This window comes from Fusarium fujikuroi, chromosome FFUJ_chr03, assembly GCF_900079805.1.
Source record: "Fusarium fujikuroi IMI 58289 draft genome, chromosome FFUJ_chr03".
NCBI lineage: Eukaryota > Fungi > Ascomycota > Sordariomycetes > Hypocreales > Nectriaceae > Fusarium > Fusarium fujikuroi.
Window position 1 is genome coordinate 4,009,504 of NC_036624.1, and position 26,528 is coordinate 4,036,031.

General features: G+C 47.1%; 3 protein-coding genes; 1 reads left to right on the forward strand and 2 right to left on the reverse strand.

Annotated features, from left to right (window-relative positions):
* Positions 1–8,097: 8,097 nt before the first annotated feature.
* On the reverse strand, positions 8,098–9,944 carry FFUJ_03336 (uncharacterized protein; the record flags this gene model as incomplete). XM_023575172.1 has 2 exons in its annotated part: positions 8,098–9,747; positions 9,807–9,944. 2 exons carry the CDS (start codon positions 9,942–9,944, stop codon positions 8,098–8,100), a joined length of 1,788 nt encoding a protein of 595 aa, XP_023428398.1.
* A 4,066-nt stretch (positions 9,945–14,010) lies between these two features.
* Positions 14,011–15,687, reverse strand: FFUJ_03337 (uncharacterized protein; the record flags this gene model as incomplete). The annotated part of the gene is made up of 1 exon (XM_023575174.1): positions 14,011–15,687. One exon carries the CDS (start codon positions 15,685–15,687, stop codon positions 14,011–14,013), a length of 1,677 nt encoding a protein of 558 aa, XP_023428399.1.
* A 9,386-nt stretch (positions 15,688–25,073) lies between these two features.
* Positions 25,074–26,087, forward strand: FFUJ_03338 (related to senescence marker protein 30; the record flags this gene model as incomplete). Its single annotated transcript, XM_023575175.1, has 1 exon — positions 25,074–26,087. One exon carries the CDS (start codon positions 25,074–25,076, stop codon positions 26,085–26,087), a length of 1,014 nt encoding a protein of 337 aa, XP_023428400.1.
* Between the last annotated feature and the right edge of the window lie 441 nt (positions 26,088–26,528).

Sequence of the window (26,528 nt, forward strand, 5' to 3'; positions counted from 1 at the left end):
GTTACGTACGACGAAACGTTTAACGGTTTACGTAACCAAACTAGTTTAAAAAAACCCGTTAAAAAAACCTAACGGTACGACTTAGTCGTCTAACTTACTAACTTACTACTAACTACTCTCTCCTCCTCTACTACCTCCTCTCTCTCTCTCTCTCTCACAACGTTGATCAACCTTATATCGCCAAACAAGGTGTTGGTCAAGGATGTACCGCACATCAGTGGGGTAGACAAGACGTCGAACCTCAAACGGAAGTGAAGAGGAGGGAGAACCTGCGACAAAGCATTGGAGACAAAGGTGACACGCTTGCACGACGGGACAAGAAGAAGAGGCACATTCACATTTCGACGGCCCTGTCATTGGCCGAGGCCCCCTGTCGAGTCGGAGAGAGGAAGAATGAAAGAAGACCTAATCGAGGTTGAAAGAAATATCTCAACAATATCAGTCTGGGCAAAGCGAACGCTGTGGCTTAACGTTTTTTGTTCTCCTTATCATATCAAAGGTCAAGGTCAAGTCTCATTGCACCCCCGGGACTGGGACGGGGACTGGAGAAGTCCTGGTTGTTTGAAAAGGGCAGACATCCCTGTTCCCCTAGTCTGGTTGGGGAATTGTGAGGGCGCCCAGGTACGGTACCGGGTACTTTGATGGACGCCAGCATTGACAGAGGATGTCCATTTGTTCTTGTCTTCCATGTTTGAAGCCAGTCCTCGAGCACATTGCATTGTGTTTCTTGCATGCACATACACACACAGTTCTATTATAGGATCTCGTTCATTTCAACTGGCTTCCAAGGACAATCTGAGCATGATCAATCAAGATGCACTTTCAACAGGCTGCAGCGGCATGTCTGAAATGCAAGGCAAGGTAAAAAAAGAGAGGCGGCCCACCCGGGTCCAATGTATGGAAGACTTCCACTCCCACTTCCACTTTCACTTCCACGTACTTTGCCTTGCATGAGGGAAGTGTTTGAAGGTGGTGGGATTGGTAGTTGGTGGTGGTGGTGGGCTGTCAGTCACTGGCCTTGGCTCGTGGATCATCCGTCACCTCAGCAGGACATGGTGCGACTTCTGACCAGGTAATGAATCGCCAGTAAATGGTGGTTGAAAGATAGGAGAGTTCCTGATGCTGAGAGAACAATTGAATGAGATGTTGAGCATCTTGTTTACGGTGGTGCTTGTGAATGGGGAGAGATTGACGGGGGTAAACAATAAGGGGACCCATTCTTGTCAAGGGATCTCATAGTCCAAACTCCACCTCATCAACGACCTCGACGACACACCGTCCGTCCGTCAAGCCAGAAGACAGGCAGTAGTTAAGAAGAAAGGACTTGGAGGAAACTGTGGCTTGGGAATACACTCTCATTCAGATATCTCATGATCATTGAAGTTCCCTGAATTCTTCAAGATCTTCAAGATGAATCTATGAGCATCTGCTGCTAAGGCTACGGTTCCATGGAAAAAAGAGTTGGATGCGGAGATGCCACGAGGCCCGGGATGTCATCGTCAGACACACTCACTCACACCGGGCACTGACAGACATATTGACTGAGCATCAGCAAGTCATTTCTTTCATCTCCTTTCATTTCATCAATAAAGGGGCATGAAAGAGTCTTCTCTCGATCATATATAAAAAGTAACTGCCGACAGCACAACCAACATGAATATCTATCCCAGACCATTCTCATCAATCTTCCAAGTCTCTTTTATTTTAGTCTTTGAGTCTCTTGAGCTTCCCTTCTCTTCCCGCCCTTGGTCGCCTCACCAGGGAGCGTGGTCATAAAATCCCTGCACATGCCCCCATGTGCATCTGGGAAGACCCCCGTCCGCTCACACCTTTTTTGGAGGCGCGCTCAGTGTTGCTCTCGTCCATGGATGGTTGTGATAGTGTGAGCTGTCGGCGCGTGATTTACTAGACGATCTTGAATAAAATCGACAATCTATATTGCTCCTACTTTCAAAATTCGAGATATCTTGTGTATTTGGCCCTCTGAGAGCAGAAAACCTTGACATCGAGGAGGATCAAAAAGGTGGGAGGGGCCCTGGTCAGGCTGGCTTAATGCCGTCACCACCATTACCACCAATTCATTCACCTTTTGGTGGTGAATGGTGGCTCCTGGCTCCTAGGCTTGGGTGGGCTTAGTGCCACCGCTTTAGCTTCAGGCCAATTGGCCAGATGAAGAAAAACCAGGGCAGTCAAGGGGTCCTCATGAATCTCCATCTTGCTTCGTTCAGTCAGTTCTGACTGATTGCTGTGCTTGATCTGGGATGGATGTTTTACAATGATAATGTGATATGGTATCAGCAATACCACCATGTTTTTGTCTCACCCTTATCATGAATGTCTTGACATATGGGTACAGTAGATACATAGATATGGACATTAATGACTGTCAGATTGAGTTGGGCATCTCAGCCCTGCCCAACTCCCTCCCCTCGTGAGGTGAGGTGAGGAAGTCGAGTCCATCCATCCACTCACTCGAGGCGGAGAGGTCCTCATTGTTACTGTTACTGTTGTTGTACTCCAACTCAAGTTTCAACCGCTGGAGCACCACTGAATGTGGATCTCTGATCTCATCTCATCATCACTCACAAACCACTTTCTCTTTCTCGTTGTCCTCTTCGTCTGTCAGCTTTACACCTGAATTGCGTTCGACGTCTCTTTTCAGCCTCGATCCAATAACGTCAAACTTTGCATGGTGTATTGCTCCCCTTGCTGACCATCAAAGGGAATAACTCTGGTAGCGTCGAATTCTAAAATCGCCCGGACCCTGGCATTTCTCACCTGGTCTGGCCTGGCCTGACTTGACTTCGATGACCTGGGGGCCGGCCCTCCAAGACCCAGACCGACGGGACTCGAATTGGGATTCTCGATCGTTCCGCTTACGATCCAACCGTTGGTGGCGTATCTCTTTCTCTCTGTCTTTGTCGCCATCTTTGCTCGATAACTGCGTTTGTTACAGCGGTGAATGAATGATTAACCAAACATACAGATACAACTGAAGTCGAATTAACTTGGCTGTCATTCATATGTATGTGTATGCAAGTCTTGGTTCACCTTCCTTTTTCTCCTCTATTGTTTCTTTTTTCCTCGCAAGTGATTGCCCACTGCAACCTTTTTAGCGCCCAGCTGATGAACCACCCCGTAAAAGTCCAAACCAGTCCAAACACATGATCCAGTTGCATCTCCCGAGACACACATCACCCGGGAATCCTATCAGCGGTTCTGTCTCTACACAAAACCAGATCGTGTCGTGTCTTTTCGATCGCGAACCATCCAATAGGAAAATATGTTCTCGCGGGTATTTTTTTCTCTCTTTCCTTTGAAAGGGGCACGGAATATGCTGCAAGGTACCAACAGACACTGAAGCCAGTGAAGTGGATGGGACATCTACCCTGCATCAAACATCTTTTTGATTGACGCTGCCAAGACGGACGGTCAATTTTAAGAGAGATCTTGGCTTGTATGGAGAGAGCTGGACTTTAGGCGTTCGTCTTGACTCGTAATACGATTATTGTGTAGCTGATGTACAGATGCTCCTTGCGTTAACCCAAGCTCTTGGTACGGGCAGGGACAAATATGTCGAATATCCAGTCAGAATTCACCGAGCGATATTGTCCTTTTCACGCGACTCGCAGGTTCTGACAAGTGCCGTCGATCTACCATCACCGCCTCGATAGCTTTACAGCCTTGGAATCTACTGACCGCCAACATGAGAAGATAGACCAAGTACTGGTTCGACTGCCGCCTCTCGTATGTGGTAGCAGAACACAAGCTTACAAGTCAGGCTGTATTTATTGCTGTCTCCTTCGTTTCTTTTTGTCTTATTCTGCCCAGCGACGATCCGCTTTAGCTCCCGCATCAACATGTGGCTGGTGAGATCTGACAACCAACCCCACCATGTTCCCCAAATGGAGACTTTTGGCCCTAAGAAACTCTATTGAACAGATTCGGATGATTTTTTGCATCTCAAGACGAAACGTTACTCTTAGCTGAGGTCTGTTATTGAACTTTGGTAGCTCAATGGCATACGAGAATCTCACCATCTCAGCCTATGACTGCCTCATCACCAAGAATAACACTCGTGCTACCTCAGTTTCAAGCCGCTGCCTGAATTGCGTGTATGCCCCAAAAGTATGTAGGAGAATGTCTCACTGCAGCTCCTCTCTGCTTGAAGAATCCCCTCCCCTTTCCCTTCATTCGCCTCATCCTGCCCTGCTTTGTCCGCTCAGCCATGCTATGCCATGCTATTCCCATGCCCCTGCAGCCGGTCCAAGAATCAGCCTGTGCCGTGCGCTTTGACATTGGCCCACGCCCGGACAAATCCGTTCGTTCGTGTTTCTTCAGCTTGGATGTATCTTTCTCTCTCATTCTCTCTGTCTGTAACATGTCTCTCCAGGTCGACAAGATATACTTGTTATTGTTGATCTGCGTATGCGTAAACAGCTTGACTCGCTTATAATCACGTCCCTGCCAGTTGGCGACGCCCACGTAAGGAATAGTTCGTGGCCTAGTTTGTGATGGTCTTGTCCTAGACAGAGCCGATGCCGTTTAGCGCCGGGAGGCTTTTGGAGCTATTGTCTCTAAATATTTTCCTCGCCCTTTCTGGTAGACTTGCCTGAAGAGGACGAGGACGAGGACGAACAACAAGACGAACAATGTACTGTGGACTTTCAGCCCGGCAAACATCGCATCTCACTTATTGTTGTGGTCAGACCCAGACCCGAGTTGGTGGTCGAGTCACGATAGAACCATGAATGCCGAATCGATCACGTCAGCCAACTACGTATGTTGGGGATACTAACGTGGCTGATACCCCTGACATGTTCTTCCGGCTTCAGGCTGATAATTTGAATAAGGGGTTATTGTTCACTTGGGAGGCCCTCGGACTTGAAATGAGCTTTAACAGCATTCATTTCAAGGCATTGTACTGTGCTTTGCAAATGAGATGTTATAGTCAACGTTCAATATGATAACCAAGAGTCTAATTGCATTCAACGATCGACCCAGCTAGCCGGGAGCCTGTGGGAATGGATGGAATGTGGATCGAATTCCAAAATATCGCCACAGACAGGGGCACGCCAATCCATGTCTGCTTGCTTTTCCTCTTTTGTCGTGCTGCATCTTAACAAGTTCCATCGAGACGCATTCACATGATTCAAGCAGACAGAGTTGGACTCTTGTTTCAAACGGTTATGATGCTGCAGATTATTAATAAAAAAGAAAAGACTCACCCACAAAAGAGAGTTTGTTTGACGGCGCAGAGAATAGAATGTTTTAGAGACAACGAACGAGCCTCTCACACGTGTTGAGAGCTGTCGCTGTAGCTAGATGTGTCGCCAAGAAGCGAAAATCAGGGTTTCGTGACAGGGAACAACCCTGTAGACGCGCCATGAGCATCTGTCAATCAATCAATGAGGGATCCATTTTCAATCAAATTGAGCCACAGGCAACATTTCATTTCAAAAGGGGCACAGCAGCAGAGACGGAGACAAAGACAGAGGACTCAATAACTGCAATCGCCACACAGTTCAGCGCTCTTCGTTTCAGAGGCTGGTTTGTTTGCCTGTATATTCTCCCGCTATTTCCATGCCTGTCAACCTCTTCTGTCTGTCACGTTTTGACCATGTCAGTATTTTCTAAGAGGAGAGCCGCCCTTGTTTCATGTCTGCAGTAAACTTTGGAAAAGCACAACTCATCGTGTAATAGACAACGCTTTGATTCAGTACCGCATCAAACTTGACATTGGAACTGCGTCATCTATCAAGCCTCAATCGTGATCTCCCAGTGTCTGGCTCTGTCTGTAACACCAAGGTCGAGCCAAAGTTTCACAATCACAATCTACATCAACATCAGCTCATCACGCAGGATGGACTCGCAAAGGACGAGAACCTGACATCATTAAACAAGCCAACTGTCAAGATTCGACCGAATCCGGGAGCGCCACAGGGTTTGCACCAAACCTTGAACTGGTCATGGGCGAAGCCATTATTGATGTTGTACCAATCATGGGCACCGTTGGTTCTCGACTGTCAAGCCCTTTACCAAAAACTTTGTAGACGGACGTTGAAGGGCTTGACTACCTGAATGGTTCTGCAAGGGCCTTGATCGGCCGGGCTGTTCTGAACGGTGTGAAGCAATTCAGTTCCTGGGCTAGACCTGGCCAGGGCCTCAACTTACGATGCCTAGGCGTTTGTACTGGCAGCTGTCGACAGTACACGCTGTGCTTACAGGTTGTCGATGATGATGTCTGGTGCAACAGAAGAACTGCCAACTGATGTGGGAGAATGAGGGACTGTGATGCTTTTCTCAATTCGCACCTTGGCGATCTTGAGACTCAAGTGATCCTTCTGTCCATCAAGATAGGTGGCTCTCCCAACGCCCGCATATCTTTTGACTTGTGATGGCCTCTAGAGACATTATCGAAATGATCGGCTCGACTGGAATGCGGGAGCCCGATAGTGTCGCTCGTTCCTGATACCATGATCGCCTAACTTCTCTAAGAATTGTGGAACATTCCGAAACGTTTTATTAGACTTGCCAAACTGGCACGTTTGCGGGACCAAAGTTCCGTTGACTACATACGTTGTTGCTGGGGACGACAGTACGTTTTACAGCCATTGAGCATTGAGATGCCCTTGATGGACATGAGAGACACCAAGCCAAATTCGCGTGGAGGTTCGCAAGAAACATATCTTCTCATAGCTGTAGGCGCTCATAAACATATGGTAGGCAGTATCGTGTTAAAGGGGACTATGAGAGATTCCCATTGAAACATCGAGGACTTCAGAAGGACAATCAGCTTCGATTGCCACCAGCCACGACGCGGGTAACATGGCCCTGATGTCGAAATGTTTGGCCTGTTTTCTTATGGGAAAATGCCAGTATATTAAATCCGATGCTGAGCTGGTAGAGCACTCCCGGTATTGACGAAGCCGGTGGCGGATGATGAGGGCAGATACTACCTTGAAGGTTTTCTCTTTAAAGGCGCTCAACTTAGAAACACACATTAGTCTGGCATGTGAAATTATTGGCCGGCACTTTGATATGCTAAAAATGTATCCTTACACTGACTGTTGTCAAGTTGCTGGCGACGTCGTTCATCAAAGACACAACCACCGAGCCCTCGGTTTCGGTTGGCATGGGATCTACATGAAAGCGACATAACTACCATAAATACATCCATGAAGGGAGACATGCTAGCTGATTAGATCTCATGTCCGCTATGCCGCGTGATAAAGAAGATGTTCGACGTGTGTTTCAACGAAGCTCTTGTGTATAGTATGCGTTGCATAGTTAGAGTCTAGCTGTAGAGTTCGAATCATATTTTTTTTTTTTGTACACTCTCGAAACAGGATTTCAATATGAATACACACAGACATACAAGAATAATTAGGAGAGGATAATGCATATGTTAATCTCGAGGAATATTGCGGTAGGCATTTCATGGGCTCCTTTACCTCTACAGACAGCTATTTGAATACCATCAAATGCTGACTTGAGGTTTAGACTCTGATGTTCTCAGTTTAACCCTGAACTGAACTGAACTGAACTGCTCACGGCTGCTAATTCTTAAGTATTGAACAAACGATCATTGGCAACCTCAAGGTGCTACGTTATGGTTACCTAGCGGTGCGAACAAGCGTAGCCGCACTCCTACGTGCTTCTCATTCAAGGAGAGTAGTGCATGTACTGAAATAGTGGTATACGAGGTGGTTGATCAAGTGTCAATTGGGTCTTTTGGAACATATTCTCTTGATCTCTCGATCTCTCTTGTTCCGGGACCATCACACACGCCTAGCGATATGTATGGAAAGTCATGACCGACTAGTCACACGACACGCGATGGAGGAACATGGATGCGGAGAACACATTACCAATAACAATAACTATAAATATAACTACACATGTACATTAACTTCCTAAATGCGTAACAGGCTTTCAGTATGCGCTACCGCCACTTTCATGATCGGCTTAAAACAGCAAACCAGATCCCAGAGTACTCCCTCGCCATCATAGAGAAACATGTATATAAAGCACAAACTTATGATACAATACAAGATTTCTGAATCGTCTCTTTTAAGAACCGTCTGTCATGCTATATCAACCAGCAACAGCTCGGCCGACAGCACCAGCAATCTCGCCGAACAGAATACCCTTGAACACATTCTCGCCCATGGTCTGAGTCCAGGCGCCAGCCTCCTTGAGACGAGCCTTCCAGGCCTCCTTCTGTTCCTCGCCTAACTCCTCCCAAGTCTTGCCTGGGCCGTGAACGGATGGCTCGTGGACATCAAGTTTGAGTTCCGGGGCCTGGCCGTCTTCACCGGCAGTTGCAGGAGGCACATCACCTTCGTAAACAACCAGAGTTTCACCAGTGGCAGTCTTGGTGATATCGCGACCAGCAAGCTTGGCAAGAAATTCGTCAGCTAAGAAGGCGGCGGGTGGGTGATCGGGGCTGCGCAAGCTGCCATGCCATGATGGGAATATCTTCTGCACGCCAAGAACTGGGCGAGATCCGCCATAGAGCTCGAGAACAGTTTGCGCAACGAGGGCCATGATAAGCGCCATGATGGCCATCGTGATACCGAGACCACGAGAGGAAACACCGCGGGACTTCATAGCTAAGACGTAGCGAACTGGACGAGGAGGTCCCTTCGGATTGCGGGGAGACTTATCCACATGCTTCGCAAGGGGAATGCTATGGACAGCGACCGTCTTCTGGAGAGATGTGCTGGCGAGTTTGATGTACTGTTGGCGAAGGTTGTTCTTGGGTGTCTGGAAGTGAGAGAATGCCACTCCCGTAATATTGTCTGTTCCGTGGACTTCCTTGAGAGTATGTAGGTGCCACATTTTAGCAAGCAGCTCAACAGTGCCGCCCGTTGTATGTTCCAGTGTATAGAGTGAAATGGATGAATCATGGCCTGCAATAGCGATGATGAACTGTGTATCGCCGAGGGCGTTCAGAGGAGAAGCTGGAGGTGATAGGTTCGCAACAGCAAGAGCAGTTGCAGAAATCTTCCTTGATATCCTGGCGTTGATGGACAGGCGTGCATCTGGGTGGCCGTCCTTGGGTAATCTCAAAGCCTGTATCACAACTCCGCTTCGCTTGGGTAAGTTGGACGCGGCGACGAGGAAATGAGGGCTGAGATAACGAATTGCTCGGAAAGCAGGTCGTTCGCCATGGTCGTCTGGCATAACGTATACCCGCTGTGGTTCGCTGGTCTCCTTGGCGCCGACATTGACAAGATACAGTTCGTACTTGTAGCAGTAGGCAACCTGAAACTCATTCTCTCCTGTTTGCACAATATCCAAATCCTCGGCCTCCTTGTCTAGTTTCAGAACATTTCGTAGCTTGGCTGTAGCACCCGCAGCGTCAAAGATAGCCAATTGGGGCTCCTTGCCCATCGCTGTAGCTGCAACACCAGTCGATCCCGCAATGCGCAATAGTCGCTGATATGTATCGAGGTCAGGGTTTTCGAAGAGAGAGGTACGCGCGACCTCTGAGATGTTGGCATCGGGTGTCTTAGCCCCAACGGCAGTGCGCAGCTTCGAAGGGTCGACGCTTAGGATTCGGAGGTGTTCATTCTTGCCCTTTGCGATGCTATCTGGGCTGGAGTTGACGCCGGCATAGAGATATGTTGTCTTACCCTTGCGAGGGCCAACTGCCAGGGACATGACGCTGTCTTCATCGCGTGAAAGGTTGATCTCTCCAGCTGTTCGTAGTTCTGTTTGAGAAACGCCTTCGAGGACAGTCTGCGCATCTCGTTAGTCCATTGCTATGCGCCATTCATTACCCGTAGAAACCGACTTACAATTTTGTTTCCAACACCAGAGCGACCAGCACCACCTCCACCACCTACAACTACTCGGGTCGAATCCTCGGGGTCAAAATCGACGGCGTAGAGGGGGTAATCGAGCTGGATACTCGAGCGAGGGAATGAGGAGGCCATGGTGGCGATGAGGCAATGCCTCTCTTGTGGTATCTGGGAGATTTCGGAGAGAGAAACTGTCTTCAATGGAGCCAAATTCGCAATGCGCCTGACAGATACTGACGTGACGTTGATCGCGGGGTGTTTGGTGTTGAGGTGACGCTCAAGGCCAGATGTCGAGCTTGGAGCTTCCTGGTTGGCCAGAACAGATCACAGCCACACGTGGCGCCCACATGGTGTGGCTTGACTTATACAATCTTAGGACTCATTTTCAGATCAAAGAATTTGAATTAACCGGAGGGTTTTATTGATGTAACTATAAATTGAAGCTAAAGGGATGGTCCCCGCATCTTAATCATTTATCTGCATGATTATAAAGAAGTGGTTGATCCCTGTTAGCTCTTGACGGCGTCTCATACCGATAAACATGACTACTTAGGCGAGGTTTGATATTGATCAAGCATAAAGCGAGCACGACTCAGTAATGATGTCCTTACAGAGATTAATAGCGGCTGTGATATGATGAGAGTAGCTGGCTCATGGTTTAGTTTGTGTTTTACCCCAATCACTTTGAAATCTGCATTTTGACGAATCGTTGAGTATCATCTTGTCAAAGCTATATCGGGTTATCTTGTATGGATCGACGACATGCTATTGAAACTTGTTGTGTGGCTTCAGGCTTTCACTGCTGAACCTCATCATAGAACATAATATTAATTGGACGTAACGTAATACTGTAGAAGATACGATTGTTGCAAAGATGATACAGCGCTATTGACAAACTGTAAGCCGAGGACCTGTGAATATTAGATTAACAACTCCAAGGCGTAAATCTAGAAACCAAAGGAACCAGCAAGACATGACATGGGAGCCTTGAAATTCATGTCCGTAGATCATGCATGTCACAGTGGCAATGAGTACAATTTGTTTATACGAGAATACTACCGTTCCCTACCCAGTGGCGAGAAAGCCTGATGCCAAGGTCCTCATTGTAGAAGGTGATTTAGTCCGAGTCCCCAAATTCAGACACGGTCAATGGGAATAAGCATCACGACGAAGCATAAATCCAGGGCAGTTCCTCTATTGGTTCATCACAGTGGCTCGGAATATTCAGCATGAGCGAGGCGTCAAGTAAACAACCATCCCATTTCGCTTTACCCCTTGTGCCAGACCAGAGGAGCAAGACAAGCAGGTCACACTTAGAACGGAATGAATCTCCGCCTGTTCTTTGATTTGGCTGCTTAACTAGCGTTGTTCTCGCAGCCATAGCTGCGGTGTCAGTTGACTGCGGCTAGCTGCAAGCCTTCCTTGCGTTGTGCATATAAGTGACTTGTCAACAACGGACCGTAGATTGTGAGGCAGAGAGCAAAAGAGGAAAGGAAGGAAGTGGAAAGTAACCCCAATACGCGACATATGTAAGCAATGTTTGCATACGAGGCCTCCCTTTGCAATTAATTGACGAGGTAATGCTCTATAGCCTATAAACTAACGGGTGTTTGCGCAATCCAAGGTTTAGAGTGCAGCACCTGGCGCCACAGTATGCAGAACAGGGCCCTCGTTATAGGTACACACTGTAATTTTCATGAGATAAATTGCATCCACTTTCTGCACAACTACCTACCTAATAAATCGCCTAATCTTTTTACTTGACCTATGATGAGCACTCGGCATCAGAGAGTTCTTGATGCCTTTCAGTTTGGTTATTGCACTTGAACACGATGTATTCTTGAACCGAGGTCGAGAATGCAGTATTTTCAGACAAGTTGGCACCTATACTAACAAAATCAACCATGTTACAACTGTAAAACAAAAGCTTCCCTTTTGTCAAGGTATAGTGAGTACCAACCTAGCCTATAGCGCACAGTGCGGGCTGAGATGGTGTCGGCGTTGATGACTGGCTGCCAGGATGATGCTGGGAATACCGGCAGGAAATCAGATTTCTCGTTCAGCTAAAGCAGATGACATGATCCGATAACGCGGGATAGCGCGATCACAGTGTGGGGGCCGGGTATGACAAGATGATAATACCACGGGATTACGTACCTAAAAGTTACGTTAGTTAGTTAGTATGTATGTACGTAGGTTGATGAAGATCAACTCTATCACAGATTATCGAGTACATGGACTATCAGACATAGAACCGAGATTACCTTACACTGGAGATTGGGCACTGAGTGATACCTAATCCAAATAGGTACCTACTGCCCTGTAGGTGCCCAATTGTGTATGCATGTACGTACCTACTTACACTCTCACTACGACAATCTTGTAAAAGTGCGACTAATAACAACCCCTGCCTGAAGAAGTGTGATCTAGTGTGAATCAACCACTATCTCCATGCACACAATATGACAGAATAGGAAACTAATGTGCCTTAGCCGCTAGCCGCCCAGTGCCCCCCCCCCAAAAAAAAGTCAAACTCTTTTGTTTACTCGTCACACCCCTGGCCAAGAGCCGAGATTGGAGGATGTGACGACAACAGACCACACACACTGTAACACGACCGGAGGCAACAAAAACCAAGCACATGCAGATACTGGTATCTACTAAAGCTAATATGGATAATCCGTAAGCAAGCACACGCATGCTGTACCGTATGTATATGCAGCTACACTACATGCATATCCTGTCCTGTATGTATGTATGTACTGCAACACCCCTGCCCCTGGGAACATTCCCGTTGGCTTAACTGCCGCTAACTTCGGAGCATGCAACAACCGTCACAGACAGCACCAACGCCATATGTTTGCATGAGGTGGCTTTGACCGTTGTCCACTGCCCAAGGTAAGGCGAGTCAGAGAGGGAGAGGGGGGGGGGGGGGAGAGGACAACAAAAGAGACCATCAAGTGTTTCGGACACGTCACTTATGTATCCCAGCAGAAGAAATCTCTTACAGCGTACGGAGTAATATCCGTACGTATGACAATATCACGGCCATTCTCACTCACATGCGTTGTTGTCTCTGTTCTCCATCTCGATATCTTGCTGCAACCTGGTTGTAATAACCGTAGCACCTCGACTCATAGTAAAGTTATTGTCATGAACACTGAAATACCAAATTATAATTAAGTGCAGGAAATACTTCCTCGACAAACGCTTGTTTCTAGTGCTTCTCACTCTATCCTATACTATACTAGACTATGTAACTCAAGAGCTTTTCGATCCATAGAAAGATCCGGGGTATCAGGTAACACTCACCAAAGCACTCTCCCACAACAAAGGAAAGCCAAAGAGCCGAGAGAACTCCTGCCTAATCCAAAGCCACTTCCCGCTAGATAAATATTGGATACAAAGATAAATTCACAATTCCAATCTGGTATCAAATGACTTGCTAACAACAAAACAGCCAAAACAATAGCTATGAACCATTCATAAAATACAAAGGAAACAACAAAATGAAAATGGGTCCTGATCGATACCCGCACCTATGCTATCAGTGGAGACATTGGTTTTGAGCGGCAAGCCCCAAGTAACTGTAATTCAAAGTATTCTTCTGCCGCGTGCTTTTGCGAAGCGCAGCTGCCTGTACTTGTTGATTGAGTATACCATCGCCTTCGAGACGATGTACTGTTTGAGAAGCAAAGGCTCCAGGGATATCCGGTCGCAGAAGAGCTCTGCCTCATGACCCAGCTCAAGACAACTAGAGTCTGAAGCAACCAAGCAAATAGAAAGGAGTAAAAAACAGACAGATACCTCAATATTCCAGTCCAGTCCGTCCCGTTTCCCAAGAGGAAGCACGGAATGACAAAGGCGAAAACATGTCCATAGTACAAAGATACATGCTTACACCAACACATCCGTCATGAGCACTCCGTATATGCAAACAATGCTGAACTCGGACAACAGAAAACACGTAATCAGAACGGAGAACAAGGAAACAAGATAAGACAAGACAACATTACAAGTTGCGATAAATTCGTCGGTTGCCCAACAGATGCGTCTTCCAAAAGTCCCACCCGCGAGTTACCAAAATCATGCCAAAAACCTGAACCACTCCGATATTATATAATAGACGAGAACACTAGGTCTCCATAACTGTAATGCGTAGCCAAACGCTTGCAAGTCTCAAATCTCAAATCCCATCGCATTAAGGCCTGCGATGAGTGTCCCTTGTTGCCCAGCCAGTCTCTGTAACTCGAGGCTGAACGGGAACCCACTGACCAGTTCGCGGATCCTGCTCTTGAACCCCTGGCCCGGGGGGTGGGCCAGTAGGAGGTCGGCCTTCCATAGCTCTCAGCGGCGGCAGCCTTTCACCACTCGCCGAGGATGCCGCAGATGATGGCCGTGATGGCCCGCCATAACCTGGCATGGGCATTGGAGGTAGTCCACTAGGAGATGCACTCGGGTGGCCGCTCGCCGGGGACCCGTATGGTGGTAGCGAATATTCAGGATGGTCGTCGGTTCGACGGCGTTGGGCTGGTCTTTCGTTCGATAGTACATCTCCGTAACTCATAGACCCAGATGGCCCCGATGCTAACGACCCAGTCTCTGCATAAGAATTGCTTGTCGAAATAGTAGGACTAGGAGGTCCGGCAGCAAGGCCACTTATTGATGGCGTTTGTGCGACAATGTCTCGTAAACGGTTACGGTCTTCACGGTAGAAGTCCCGCTGTTGAATCAACTCCTCGATCCGTATCTCCATGAGACGCCTTTCATCCCGAAGCTCTTGTAGCTGTTTTGAGTTCTCCTCCTGCATGATCTTCTTCTTCCTCCTGTGCCTCGTCGAAGCCACTGCATTTCTCTGCCTCTTCTCGTCTGCTTTCTTAGACGCTTGCGAAAAGTCCATATGCACAGGGATAGGTGCCTCGCTTCCCGGAAGTGCTAACATGGCTTGCTGTCCCTCGACGCCAAAAAGGGACCCTCCCATCCCATGTCTCCGCAGTGTTTCCGACCATGGCGAGGCGGACTCGCTTGGGGGCCCCGGACTCGGGAAGGGCCGACCAGCCTGCATGTTAGGAGAATATAAAGTTTGAGAATGTACCAGAGGCGGTTGCGTGCGACCCGGCGCATGGCTGGAGGGGAAAGTGGAGAGAGGAGCTTGTGTCCCAGGAGAAGCGAGCGGCTGTGAATGCAACCTACCATGATCCGACATCGCTGAGGGAGGACCAGTGGGTGCTCCCGTCAGAGGATGTAGATGAGGATATTGAGTTCTGGTGTCTTCCGGCGTTATGTCTTCGAACGGTCGCTTAGCAGATGAAAAGCTATGTAAAGACTGTCGCCCATCAGATTCACGAGAGGGCACATGACTAACGCTTATGGCTCGGGGATGCTGTGTCGGGCTCGCTCTTGGTCTTGCACTATTCACGGCAGGAAATGGGAAAGCTGTTGGGGAATTGCGTCCAGATGAAGGCCCTCCAATAGGTGTCATCGGCCCTAAGGGCGTACCTGGAAGAGAAATTGATGCAGGCTGGGCTGGCGGGAAAGCTCGTGCCCCAGTAAAAGGCCCAGAGATTGAGCCAACTGCCTGGCCTGGTGTCACGGATTCAGATGGACGAGCTGTTGGAGGAAGATGACCATTACCCCCTGAAGCCAGTAGTCGTGGCTCCATAGGGTTGAGTATGTTATGGACACCAAGAGTCTTTTGGGGAACCTGCTGTAATCTTTCCTCGCCATTTGTATAAGGAACGTTGCTCACATCTTGGCGCAGATCGCGGTCACTGAGCTGTCTATGTCGAACTGAGGAAGGCGAGACTTGGTCATCTCCCAAGGGGGACCTCGAAGAACGACGTGACGCATGTTGAGATGCTGGTCCAGTATGCGACATTGAGACTAGACCGCCTGTGCACACCTGGCCACGAGGGCCGGCACATTGACCCTCCCCGAGCCTGTCTAAAGATGGTAGTTTATTGTCCTGGCTGGCAGCCTGTTTCGATAGAGTAAAGTCTCTGGAAGGCCAGGTTGGTGTCGATGGTGTCCGTGGAGAGTTAGGCGATGCGCCGGTCGAATCTGTTGCGGCAGATCCGGGTCTGCTCTGAGATGGTTGTGCCTGCGACCACAGGCTTGTCGATTGAATCGCCAGATTGGATGGTTTGTTGATGCGGACGGGATGGGAAGATAACCCAAACAGTCCTCTCTTGAAGCAATACTAAGGCAGACTCTTCAGAGCTCCAGAGGGGAAGCAAGAATGTCGTAATGCTATAAGAGTTCTGAGAATCCTCTTATAATCAACACTCTTGCGCAAGCCGAGTTAAAACAGGGGGGATTGGTGTTGAAGAATAGAAAACCAATACGTCACCCGGGATGAAATCAGCAACAAGTCCTGACCATGAACCGCACAACGCGATGTCTGAACTTTGGCTTGATTCAAGGGAAGCCAACTTAGCACACTCGCAAATAGGTTGCAGGTGAAGATGAACCACGTAAGTATGCTTGCCGAAAGCCAGTACTGGGGGCAGGGATATATCTCAAATGTACAGGCCTGCCAGCAAATCATACACCTCAAAGACAATTTCCCGTTCTGAATGGCCGATGCTGTGTGGCTATGGATGGAGCCAAGGTCTCAAGCAATCCTCTCGCCTTGCAATTCCAGTTATTGGCTCTGCTGTACTGTACTTGGTCGCCCACGTCACCTCTTCTGGAGAGGATCTTACAGCCGCTTGAGATGAAATGCGAAGAACTTGAACAGATGCAGACGGTAGTTTCGTGGCTTAACAAGGAAGAACAAGTCTTGCCGGTTGATGGGAAGACTGTTAGTGAGCTGTATAGCCTGGTATCGTAAGGCTGTAAGAATAAGAAAAGGGAAAAGAGTAATAAAGATGAAGGAAGAACAGAGTAGTCTCAAGCACAGGGAAGTTCTAGTGATGTAAGATGTCTGTTCGGCACCAGCAAGAGAAAACATCTAGGTACGAGAAGCGAGTCTGTCCCAGGATGGGGCTATTGTAATCCAGGGCCACACTGTGTGGTATTCTTTATTTGCTCTGGTACGAACCATGTAAGCCTTGAGCTGGTCCTGGTACGGCGACAAGCCCTTATCAAGCCCCAGAACTGGCCCGGGCATCCAAAGTAGAAGTCCCGCAATGACCACGGTCAACACTTAACGAAAGAAGCCGTGCTTAGCTTTTGAGACTAGGCTGGGGTTCAGAGCTAGGGGCCAACTGTGACCAAGCTAGCCAAGCTCTCATGAGATGAAATAGTGCTAATGCCGGGGAGCGTTTTGACCAGGGGAGGGTCATGAAGACTAAGAGTAGTGTGTACGTACCAAGACTCCGCGACATCAGGTCCTCAGCAAGGCTTAGGAGACTGGGGGGGTTCCTAAAGACGGGGAGCTGCCGGTAGCTTTGCCGTCATGTCAATTTTTTCAATTTTTTTTTTATTTTTTTCAATCCTTCGTTCTTCTGTCAGGGTAGTCGGTGTGGTCTGCAAGCGAATTGAGCTCAATTCAAGCTTTCTCGGACCTTAATATCTACGACTGACGATATATGGAAGATTGCGGATGTATCAATAAATGTTAAAATGTCTACTGCAGGGTTCAATGGTCACAGAACCATACGAGGCCACCAAGGCTGGGAAAACAGGCAGGCCTCAGTCGAAAAATTCTGGATGCTTCGCATCATACCAAAGCAAAGGCAGCTAACTGAACTGAACACGCTGGACACCGCCATCAGTCTACGGATAGTTAGCCTAGAAACCGGCTGGCGGGCTAGCAACCCAAGCATCCGGAGACCAAGGGAAGCTAGAGCGGTCAACGGGAATGCCATGTGTACGTATCCGCAGTATGTGCGGTAGCCGTGGGCACGGTTGTGGTTGTGATATTCCGATCAGAGCACTGCATCGATCCCGTGCAAGATCAACTGCGGCCCGTCTATATCCAAGCCCAAGCGCCATCAGCATCTTCTATAGGTATCTTGCTTCTGAGATGCTGATGAAGATAGATGTATATTTATGCAACGAGACATAGTAGACATGAAGTGAATGACAGGATGGCCAGGTCCCATTGTCAGTGGGCGACTAGCCAATGCACGAAGTGGACCGTGGATCTGCTGTAAGTCATTCTGAAGACGAGATTCTTGGCCAAGATAAAGTCGTAGTACATAAATGCGGTAGCAATAACGCGTCTTGTGTAAATCCAAAAAGCAACGCTGGGCATGAGGTTGCAAAGCAGGCGAGAAAAGAGACGACAAAGACGAGCCCACTTGTACGGATACAGATACCGCTATGTTAGACAAGATACAGTGCACATACTTGCAGGACAGTACGGGAATACCCAGGTCCGCATTTTGGGGGGGGGGGAGAGCTGAGAATCAGATGGGACAAAGAAACAAAAGATCGTCGTTACGCCCCGTGTCCGTGGTTTTGGGTGGTGCGGACCTTAGTCTAACTGACCCTGGCTAGTCGTTGCAAGGTCTTGGTTCCTTGAGCGGTGATTGCGTTCTAATTAACTGGTATTACGGAGGTTCATCTCAAAAGTCTTTGCCGGCAAGCAGGGATCAGTAACTACCCTTATAAACTCAAATAGGGTATCCCTATTAATTTTATTAGCTATCTTCTATAAGTAATTTCTATACTATTCTTTTCCTTTTAACCTTATAAAGAAGATACTATATATAAAAACAGATATTATAACTTAGGCTTTAGTAATAATGTTAAAAGCGCCTTATAGAGAAGTAAAAACTATACCTTAAATCTACCTTCTAACTAATATCCCTAAATATATAATTAATAAAATATATTTTTATGCAATTAAGAGAGACTTTAAGCCTAATAAATATTCCCTTAAGTTTATTAATACTTAGCTTAAAGATAAAGCTTAATTTAGGCGGCCTTTAAAGTAGACTAAGGAAAATTAAGGCCTAATTATCGCTAAGGTTAGTATAAATTAATTTAATAAGAAAAAAATACTTATTAATATCTTTAGTAAGCTTAGTAATTAAGGCATTAAGATCTTAGCTATAACTATTACTAGAATCTTTAAATTAGTAAGATATAAGAAAATAAAGCTAATAAGGAAGCCTAAACTAACTGTAGTAATAAAAAAAGAGCACTTAAAATAGTATATTACTTATAAAGATTAGACCCTTAAAGATTAAAAAGCTATAATTTAGTTAAATAAGACTTTTATAATACTTTTTTATTGCTATAATAGCTATTATATTTAAAGGCAGCCTAAAGAGTAATTTCTCTATAGCTATATTTATAAAAGATAGAAAGGCTTTAATAAGTTTATATTTTAGGCCTGCTTTTTATATAATAAAAAGGGTCTCTATTATTACTAGTCTCTAGAGACCTTAAAAGAGAAGAAGGCCACTAAAGAAGTAATATAGGCAATAAATAAAGAGCTTAAGCTAGTTATAAAAGAGAAATAGAAACTTAAAAATAAAATAAGAAGGCTAGGGCTTTATAACCTACCTAATAAAAAGCCTATATAGTCTTAAAATAAGGCTAATAGCAAGCTAATAAGAGAGGGAAAAGGCAGTATTAACTAATAGCAATACTATATAAAGATCCTAATTCTAAGATTGCTTCCTTTTATAAAGAAATATAAAAAGGAAAGATTAAATACCTTTATATAAGAAGATTAAGCTTCTACTTATAAATACTATATATAGCAGCTTCTATATAACGCTAAAAGAGTTTAGAGACTTCTTTAGTATTTAAATTTACCAGATTTAAATACTATTAAGCCTACCTGGCTGTAAATAAAGAGAATAATAATAAAAAAAGGCACCCTAAAGAATAAAAAGGAAACTATTTATAAGTAAGAGGCTATATAGAATAACCTTCTATAGGAGCAGGTTTAGGCATAAATAGAGAGAATTCTTATATATATTTAAAAAATTATAGCTTTAGAAGGTAGGAATAAGTATAAAGAAGGCAGGGGTAAATAGGTATAAAATTCGAGATTTATAGGTATTTAGTCTTTTGCCCCACTTAGTGTGATTTTAGCGCCGGCAAAGACTTTTGAGACGAACCTCTGTACATTAGTTGATATGTTTTCCTTTTTTTTCTTTCTTATGACCCAAAGCCAAAGTGCGCCAAAGTGCAAACTGTAGATTATCCACGGAGTTCGAACTGATGGGGGCACGCTTTGCAGGCCTCGAATGAGATACGGATGTTGCAAGCTCGCATATAGAGTAGATCATTGTCGTTCATGATGACATGGCATTGCATATAGGGTCGCCCACCAAAACCCAAACCGGAATAACAGAGAGCCATGAATCCGCACAAGACAGCAGTCACTTGCATTGTCTTGCTTGCCCTGAGATGTGTGACTGAGACATAAAAGAGACGTCGGAAGCCAAGGTAGGGCAGGGCTGCAGATGGAGGCAAGGCCATACTGTATGTATGTACTCTTAGAGACACCCCTTGAGGTGAAAGAAGAGAAGTCGACTCAGTTGAAGAATTTGCTCGTCCATGTTGATGATGACGATGGTATCAAAAGCGAAAATGCCTACGAAGGTATTCATCTGCCGAAGAATCAATCAGCGACAACTGATGTGAGATAGAGATTCCATTGGTAGGAAAAGCAAATCGTCAATCCCTTGAGCTTGGTTGAGGGAAGGAAGGAACCCTTTATGGTAGGCAGCTCGTCTATAGCCGCTGTCTACTAAATTGGCAGTCACGCAAGAGCTATCATTACCTTGGGTAGTACAGGCATCAATGAAATGAGAAGAGCAGGTACATTCGTGCCGTAATTAGCAATTCCCCTCAACGTTACCCACTTCAGCATCTACCTTGATATGAGGTGTCAAAATAAACTCAGCAAAGGATATCCTAAATTTATGTAAAGTTACCTAAATCCTTTTGTCATTTAGGATTCAGATCCTGAGTTTTCTTTCCTCCCCTAGCCTACGTACTCCATGCATTCACTCATGGAAAACCCATTCCGAGTATGTCAATCACTATCCCTAGCAAACGTCGATTTCAACTTCAACTCTTCTAACTAAAACTTGCACGCGTCTCACGCCACGACGTGCCAGGTCATGCACCAATATTTCTACGATAAACACTCCGACACGGTGTTGTTCGCATCGCCAAGACTGATTCCAATACGTATTCCGTGTCTCGACAGACAAAAAGTCGTCTACGGCCCTTTCCCTATCCTGGACTTCATTTATAAGATGTCTCGAAAACTGCGCTCATAATGCCGTGAGGGCTTTCACTCTCTTCCTCCCATCATGGTAGAAGCCATGCGAAGTTCTTGATATTTGTTGACCGTTCCGTGCTCACGATGTTCGTCCCCCAAAACCCCTGGAGCGTTGATATACGGTACATTGGCCGAGGGGTGGGTGTGGGTGCAACGAGGGGCCGTCGGCGCACTGGCATTGCGCACGACGACAGCATTCTTAACGGGTCGCGGTGAATTGCATAGCCAGGGGGCTCTACCGGGGAAGGGGTCCTGGTCCAGAGCTGCAAGGCCCGCCAGCGTGCAGATGCAACCATCCATGACAGTTGTCTCAAATGGGATGGACCAATCTGCGTTGAGTGGATGTCGGAGCTCTTACTGGCACAGGCGCGCGTACCGGGGCAATGGTTGGAGTCTAGCAAGCTTCCACGATCAGACGCGATATTACGTACCTATCGATAATGTCACGCGCAGGACGGGCGGATTAGATCGTGCCCCAGTAAAGAATGGTAGGCCATCACTACAAGTCACCACAGGCTTAAGCCAGACTCTTTCAGCGCTGCCGCGGCAAAAACAGACTTGTAGCCCATCAGACAAATTCAGAATGCCCAGTTATCCCCTCGCCTCCAATTACAAGATCACCAAATGAAGCACTAGCATGCACAACTCACTCCATTGACCAGTAATGAAAATGGACAAAAAGCAAACAATCAGAGATATTGACATGGCTGCCTTTACCTAGCTGATCTTAGATTGGCATGCCTCGCACAGGTGTGTGCGGCCCAGGGGTGGTGTGACGTCGATGTGATTGTGCCCGTAGTGATTTATTTCAGACTCCCCCAGGAAATGAATCCGCCTCGAAAGCGAAATGAGGTGGACTAGACGTCAATAATGTTGGACGAAGGTTGACTTGAAACGCTATCACACCAAGCAGCAAAGTTCTATTCAGCGGCACGTTGCGGCGTTGAGAGGCACGGGACGGGGCGTGTTTAGTCGTTTGGCATCGTGTGAATGTTGTCGGCACAAGGCGCCCTGGTCAAAACCGAAGTCCTCTGGTTCGAGTTTTGCCACATCAGCTTGATCCTTCAGCCTGGCTATTGAAAGGTGCTTATGCTAACCGTTCCGGCATGATTCCTTCTTTCCTTCATTTCCATGGCCATAGCTACGTACGACACAACTTCGCGACACTACAACAACTTCAAATTCGATTATGGTGTCGATCGTGGTGGGATAAGACATCGTTGAAAAATAGGTAGCTGAAAGCCTTGATTATTAACAAGGCAAGCCTATTAACAAGATGCAACAATTAAAAGGTTTATGAGGTGGCGGTCTCATCAGTGCGGGGGCAGGACTCGTGGTGAAATCCTATCACTTCCTCCGATTGTTGTGTAATTATACACAGATTCGGATGAAGTTCGACATTCAGACTACAGACATCTGCGTGGCTGTTACCGTCAATATCAGCCTGCAGGACTCACCCAAATAGCGCTTAGGCTACTTGGCCAGCAGAGTCCACAAGGACGACTCAAGCTGCGAGGCTGAGGAGAAGGCATGAAACAAGTCAAGTGTGTCGCCAGGATCAGGATCAGCCCCCATCCCTTGATGCTTATGGGCTTCTACAATCAGCCCCGAAACGCATGTTTGTCAATTGCTATGTCAGACGTCCCATGTTAATGCCCTCCCAAGTCTTACACCGGCCCGTCCCTAGTAATTACTTTAGTCCTTTCGTATGATATGGCCTCCGCCCATCTCTAAAAGCTAATGATGATATCCCAGGTTTATTTCATGAAGTCGCCGCCATTTACTTTGCGCTTCCCACCCCTGCCTCGGAGCGATGACCAACCTTTTTGTCCTTTCGAGCTATCACCTCGTTAAAGTCCGACGACATCATAACCCTTGCTGAGACGCTGCAGACGTGGCCTTATTCCCCGAAACTCTATACCGCTTCGCGCTTGTGCTGAGGGTGCAGAGGAGATCAATGTTCTGGCCCTTCAGCCTCGACAACTATCCCCGGCCTAGCAGCGGCGATCGTGGGCCCAAGACGCCTCCCGTGACCACGAGCGGTCAGGGAAAGCGGTCAGGGGTCAAAGAGCCAGGCAAAACGTTTCTAGCTAATCAACGAACATCTGTACACAGCTATGGCATGCATTTGCATCTGCAGCTAATTTGCCCTGCCCTGTCGTGCGTTGCGTCTTGTCGTGGCCCAGGATGTGCTGGCAGCGTGGTATTTCTTGGAGTTTACCCACATGACCCTAACAACTGAAGGCCAAGCAGGTCGAAGTGTCATAGCCGAGGCCAAATAGTTCACAGTAAGTTGTGTAGCTTGGGCCTGGTTCATGCAGAAGCCCACTCTTGCATCTACGACATGCAGCAGCACAGCATCGACGCACCACTAACCAACGACTACACACACACTGCATAGCTAGTGAATGCGGGTAACAGTGTTGGTAGGCATCTGTCAGCCAACGGTGCCGCGCCCGCTTCACTCCTTTTTACTGCTGCAGCATCTTTGCTGCTTCAAAGCAGGGCGGTGTGAGTGTGTGTCTCGCTTGCATACGTTTGACCGGCCGACAGATGTGTGAGAACTGCGGGTTGAGCTGTACTTGATGCGTTGTCCTTTGACGTTCCAGTTTACTCGCCATGAGGGTGGTGTTGCTGCCCGATGACGACCTGATGGTTCCGCAACCGGAGGGAAGATTTGACAAGCCTTTGAAAGTGTTCTTGGATTTCAACTCACGATGCTTCGCGAATGTGTGTTTTCTGTTCGAATCGGGTGAGTTGATCGTTGACCACGTCAGTACGTTGTTGGCGTGCATATGTGAGGATGTGAGGATGTTTTCGACTGGAGTAGAAGGCTTTCATTGGTCATGCTCGCTCACATTCCCAACCAAGCTACCTATTCTGATGCGAGGAGTCATCCATCGAATTGGGATGCGGATGAGTTTCGGTATTCGTCCTGGGAAAGGTCCAAGTATGGGCTATGTTGCAGTATTGAAGAGCGTGGGGGTTGGCCAAAACGATCTTGATCATGCCCCACGTGCAACAACTCGAAGACGAACGACACCAGAGAATCAGAGCCCACAGTAAAAATGAGACTTGCTGGACGAAGGCTTGAGTCTAAGAAAGAGTGAGTAAACAGTCGATGCGGTGGTTGGTGCCATCACCGTACTGAGTATTTATCGTTCTTCTGTCCAGCGATGAGCGCGGCAATTTAAACAAGCTGCCGCACTCGAGAATCCGCGTCTAATACCTACACAAACTACCTATGTATGCATTCTGCGGCCGCCTCTGAGACCCGACACACACAGCCGCAAGCGCGCACCACGATTGTGCACAATTTAATCGAGTTCTGCTGCCCAATTACGTTTCTTGCGCGACACCATACGTCCCGACAGTCTGGTTCGCGGCTTTCACCAAGCAAGATCGACTGTTACGGCGTGTTGGTCAGACAACGCCACAACAAGCCAACATTTTGGTTGGACCACTTGTGTGGCCGAGTCCATATCCATATTCGCTTCCATGTCGTTCATCTCAGTGACATACATGCACTACTGCCCTTCCAGAGACTGAAAAGTGGAATTTCACTGCAGCAAGGACCATGATCCATACTTTGCGAGATATATAATCGATGCCTGCAGGCCGTCTGAATATGGCAATTTGAAGGAAATACATAAGACCGCGGATCGGAGGCCCGGCGGGCCCGGAGTTGGCTTCGGAGCACACTCAACGACATCCGTGCCGAACCGGATGAGGGGCCTTTCATTGGATTTATCCGCATTCAAAGCGTCAAAATAATATGTCTTCTCTTTTGGAGTTGCTTCACTCGAAATCTGTTTCTTCCCTCCCCTGAATTCGATACTGCTCGCATATGCTTCATAGCCCTCTATATCAAAGCACGCTACGAGAGCTCCCCACTCTCAACTTCGCTCACTCTGGCCCGCTCGATTTCCCCTCATACATCATAAAGCATCATCCTGACCTCGACCCCGCCCGCCATTGGCCGTTACTGACTGGTATAAAGCCTCGTTTTCAAGTGATTCTGTTGTAAAAACTAACAGGATATCAGACCCGTACAGAGCCTGTTGACAATGAGTGCCCATATTCAGCAATGGACGGTTGAGAAGCCTTGGCTCAAAACACACTGTCTGCTGGGCGAAGGACCTTTCTATGAGGAATCAACGGGCGATCTGCGCTTCGTCGATATCCGCAATAAGAGGCTCCATTATGTGAAGGTGGCTGAAGGTCCTTCGTCTCTTAAAACAGTCCAACTAGACGTATGCCCTACTGTCACAGCAAACATTGCTGGGGTTGATCCCCAGGAACGAATAGCCATTGGCGTCAAGTATGGGCTGGCTGTTCTCGACGTGAAGAAGGAGACATACGAACTTATCCAACCATTCGAAGAACCCGCCAATGAGCGTTTGCGAAGTAACGATGGCGGCGTGGATCCTCTTGGTCGATTTTGGCTGGGTACAATGACGGACTTTGGACTCGGTCCCTTTCAGCCCGAAGGTACTCACTCTCCCCTGCCCAACACAAAACGGTGCACCAACACCAGGACCCTGTCCACTTACTCTACGTTGCATCTCTTGTTCATCAAGTCTGACATATTGGATCTAGGAGCGGTCTATCTAATGGACGCCAAGTCACGAGAGGTCAAGCTACCTGACATGACAATCCCCAACACACCAGGTTGGTCTCCTGATGGAAAGACACTGTATGTTACACACTCAAATGCCAGAGAGATTTATGCCTTTGACTTTGATACCGAGTCTGGGGAAATTTCTAACAAGCGCGTTTTCTACAACCATGATGGTTCAGGCGAGCCCGACGGGTTCCGTGTAGATGTAGACGGGTTCCTTTGGCAAGCTGTATACGGAGAGGGTCGTGTCATTAGAATCGACCCCAGCACAGCCAAGATTGTTGGAGAGGTCAAAGTGCCGACCAAGAACACCACTTGCGTGCACTTTGTCGGTACTGAGCTTGTCATAACAACTGCCGAGGATGACGAGGGCGAGGGATCGAGCCGCGAGAACGGTGGTCATGTGTTCAAGGTAGACGTCGGAATCCGGGGATTAAGGCTCAACGATTTCAAGCTATAACGTCCCCCACCCAAAGACCGGCCACCCCCACAGACTGGCCACCTTGGCCAAAACACTAAAAACCCGATATTATGATCAATTAATGAATTATTATAATACTACATTTTTTATATTAAATAAAACTTTAGTTAGTAAATATTTATATAGAAATTAGTATAAAGATCCTTAAGTTTTAATTTCTTAACCTTATTTACTATTCTTTTTAGTTATAAAGTTTTCTATATCTATTTATAAGCTTTCTTTATTGTTAGAATCTTTATAAACTCTATATTTAGGTTATAGATAACTTTTTTATGCCGTTTTAGTTGATTTTCTTTATTTTCTTACTGTAGAATACTTATTTCTCTATTCTATTACTTAATGTTAAAGTTATAACAGTCTAATTAACTGCTAATCTTCCTAAAAAGCAGCTTAATGGTTAGATCTTATATTGCAGAAGCT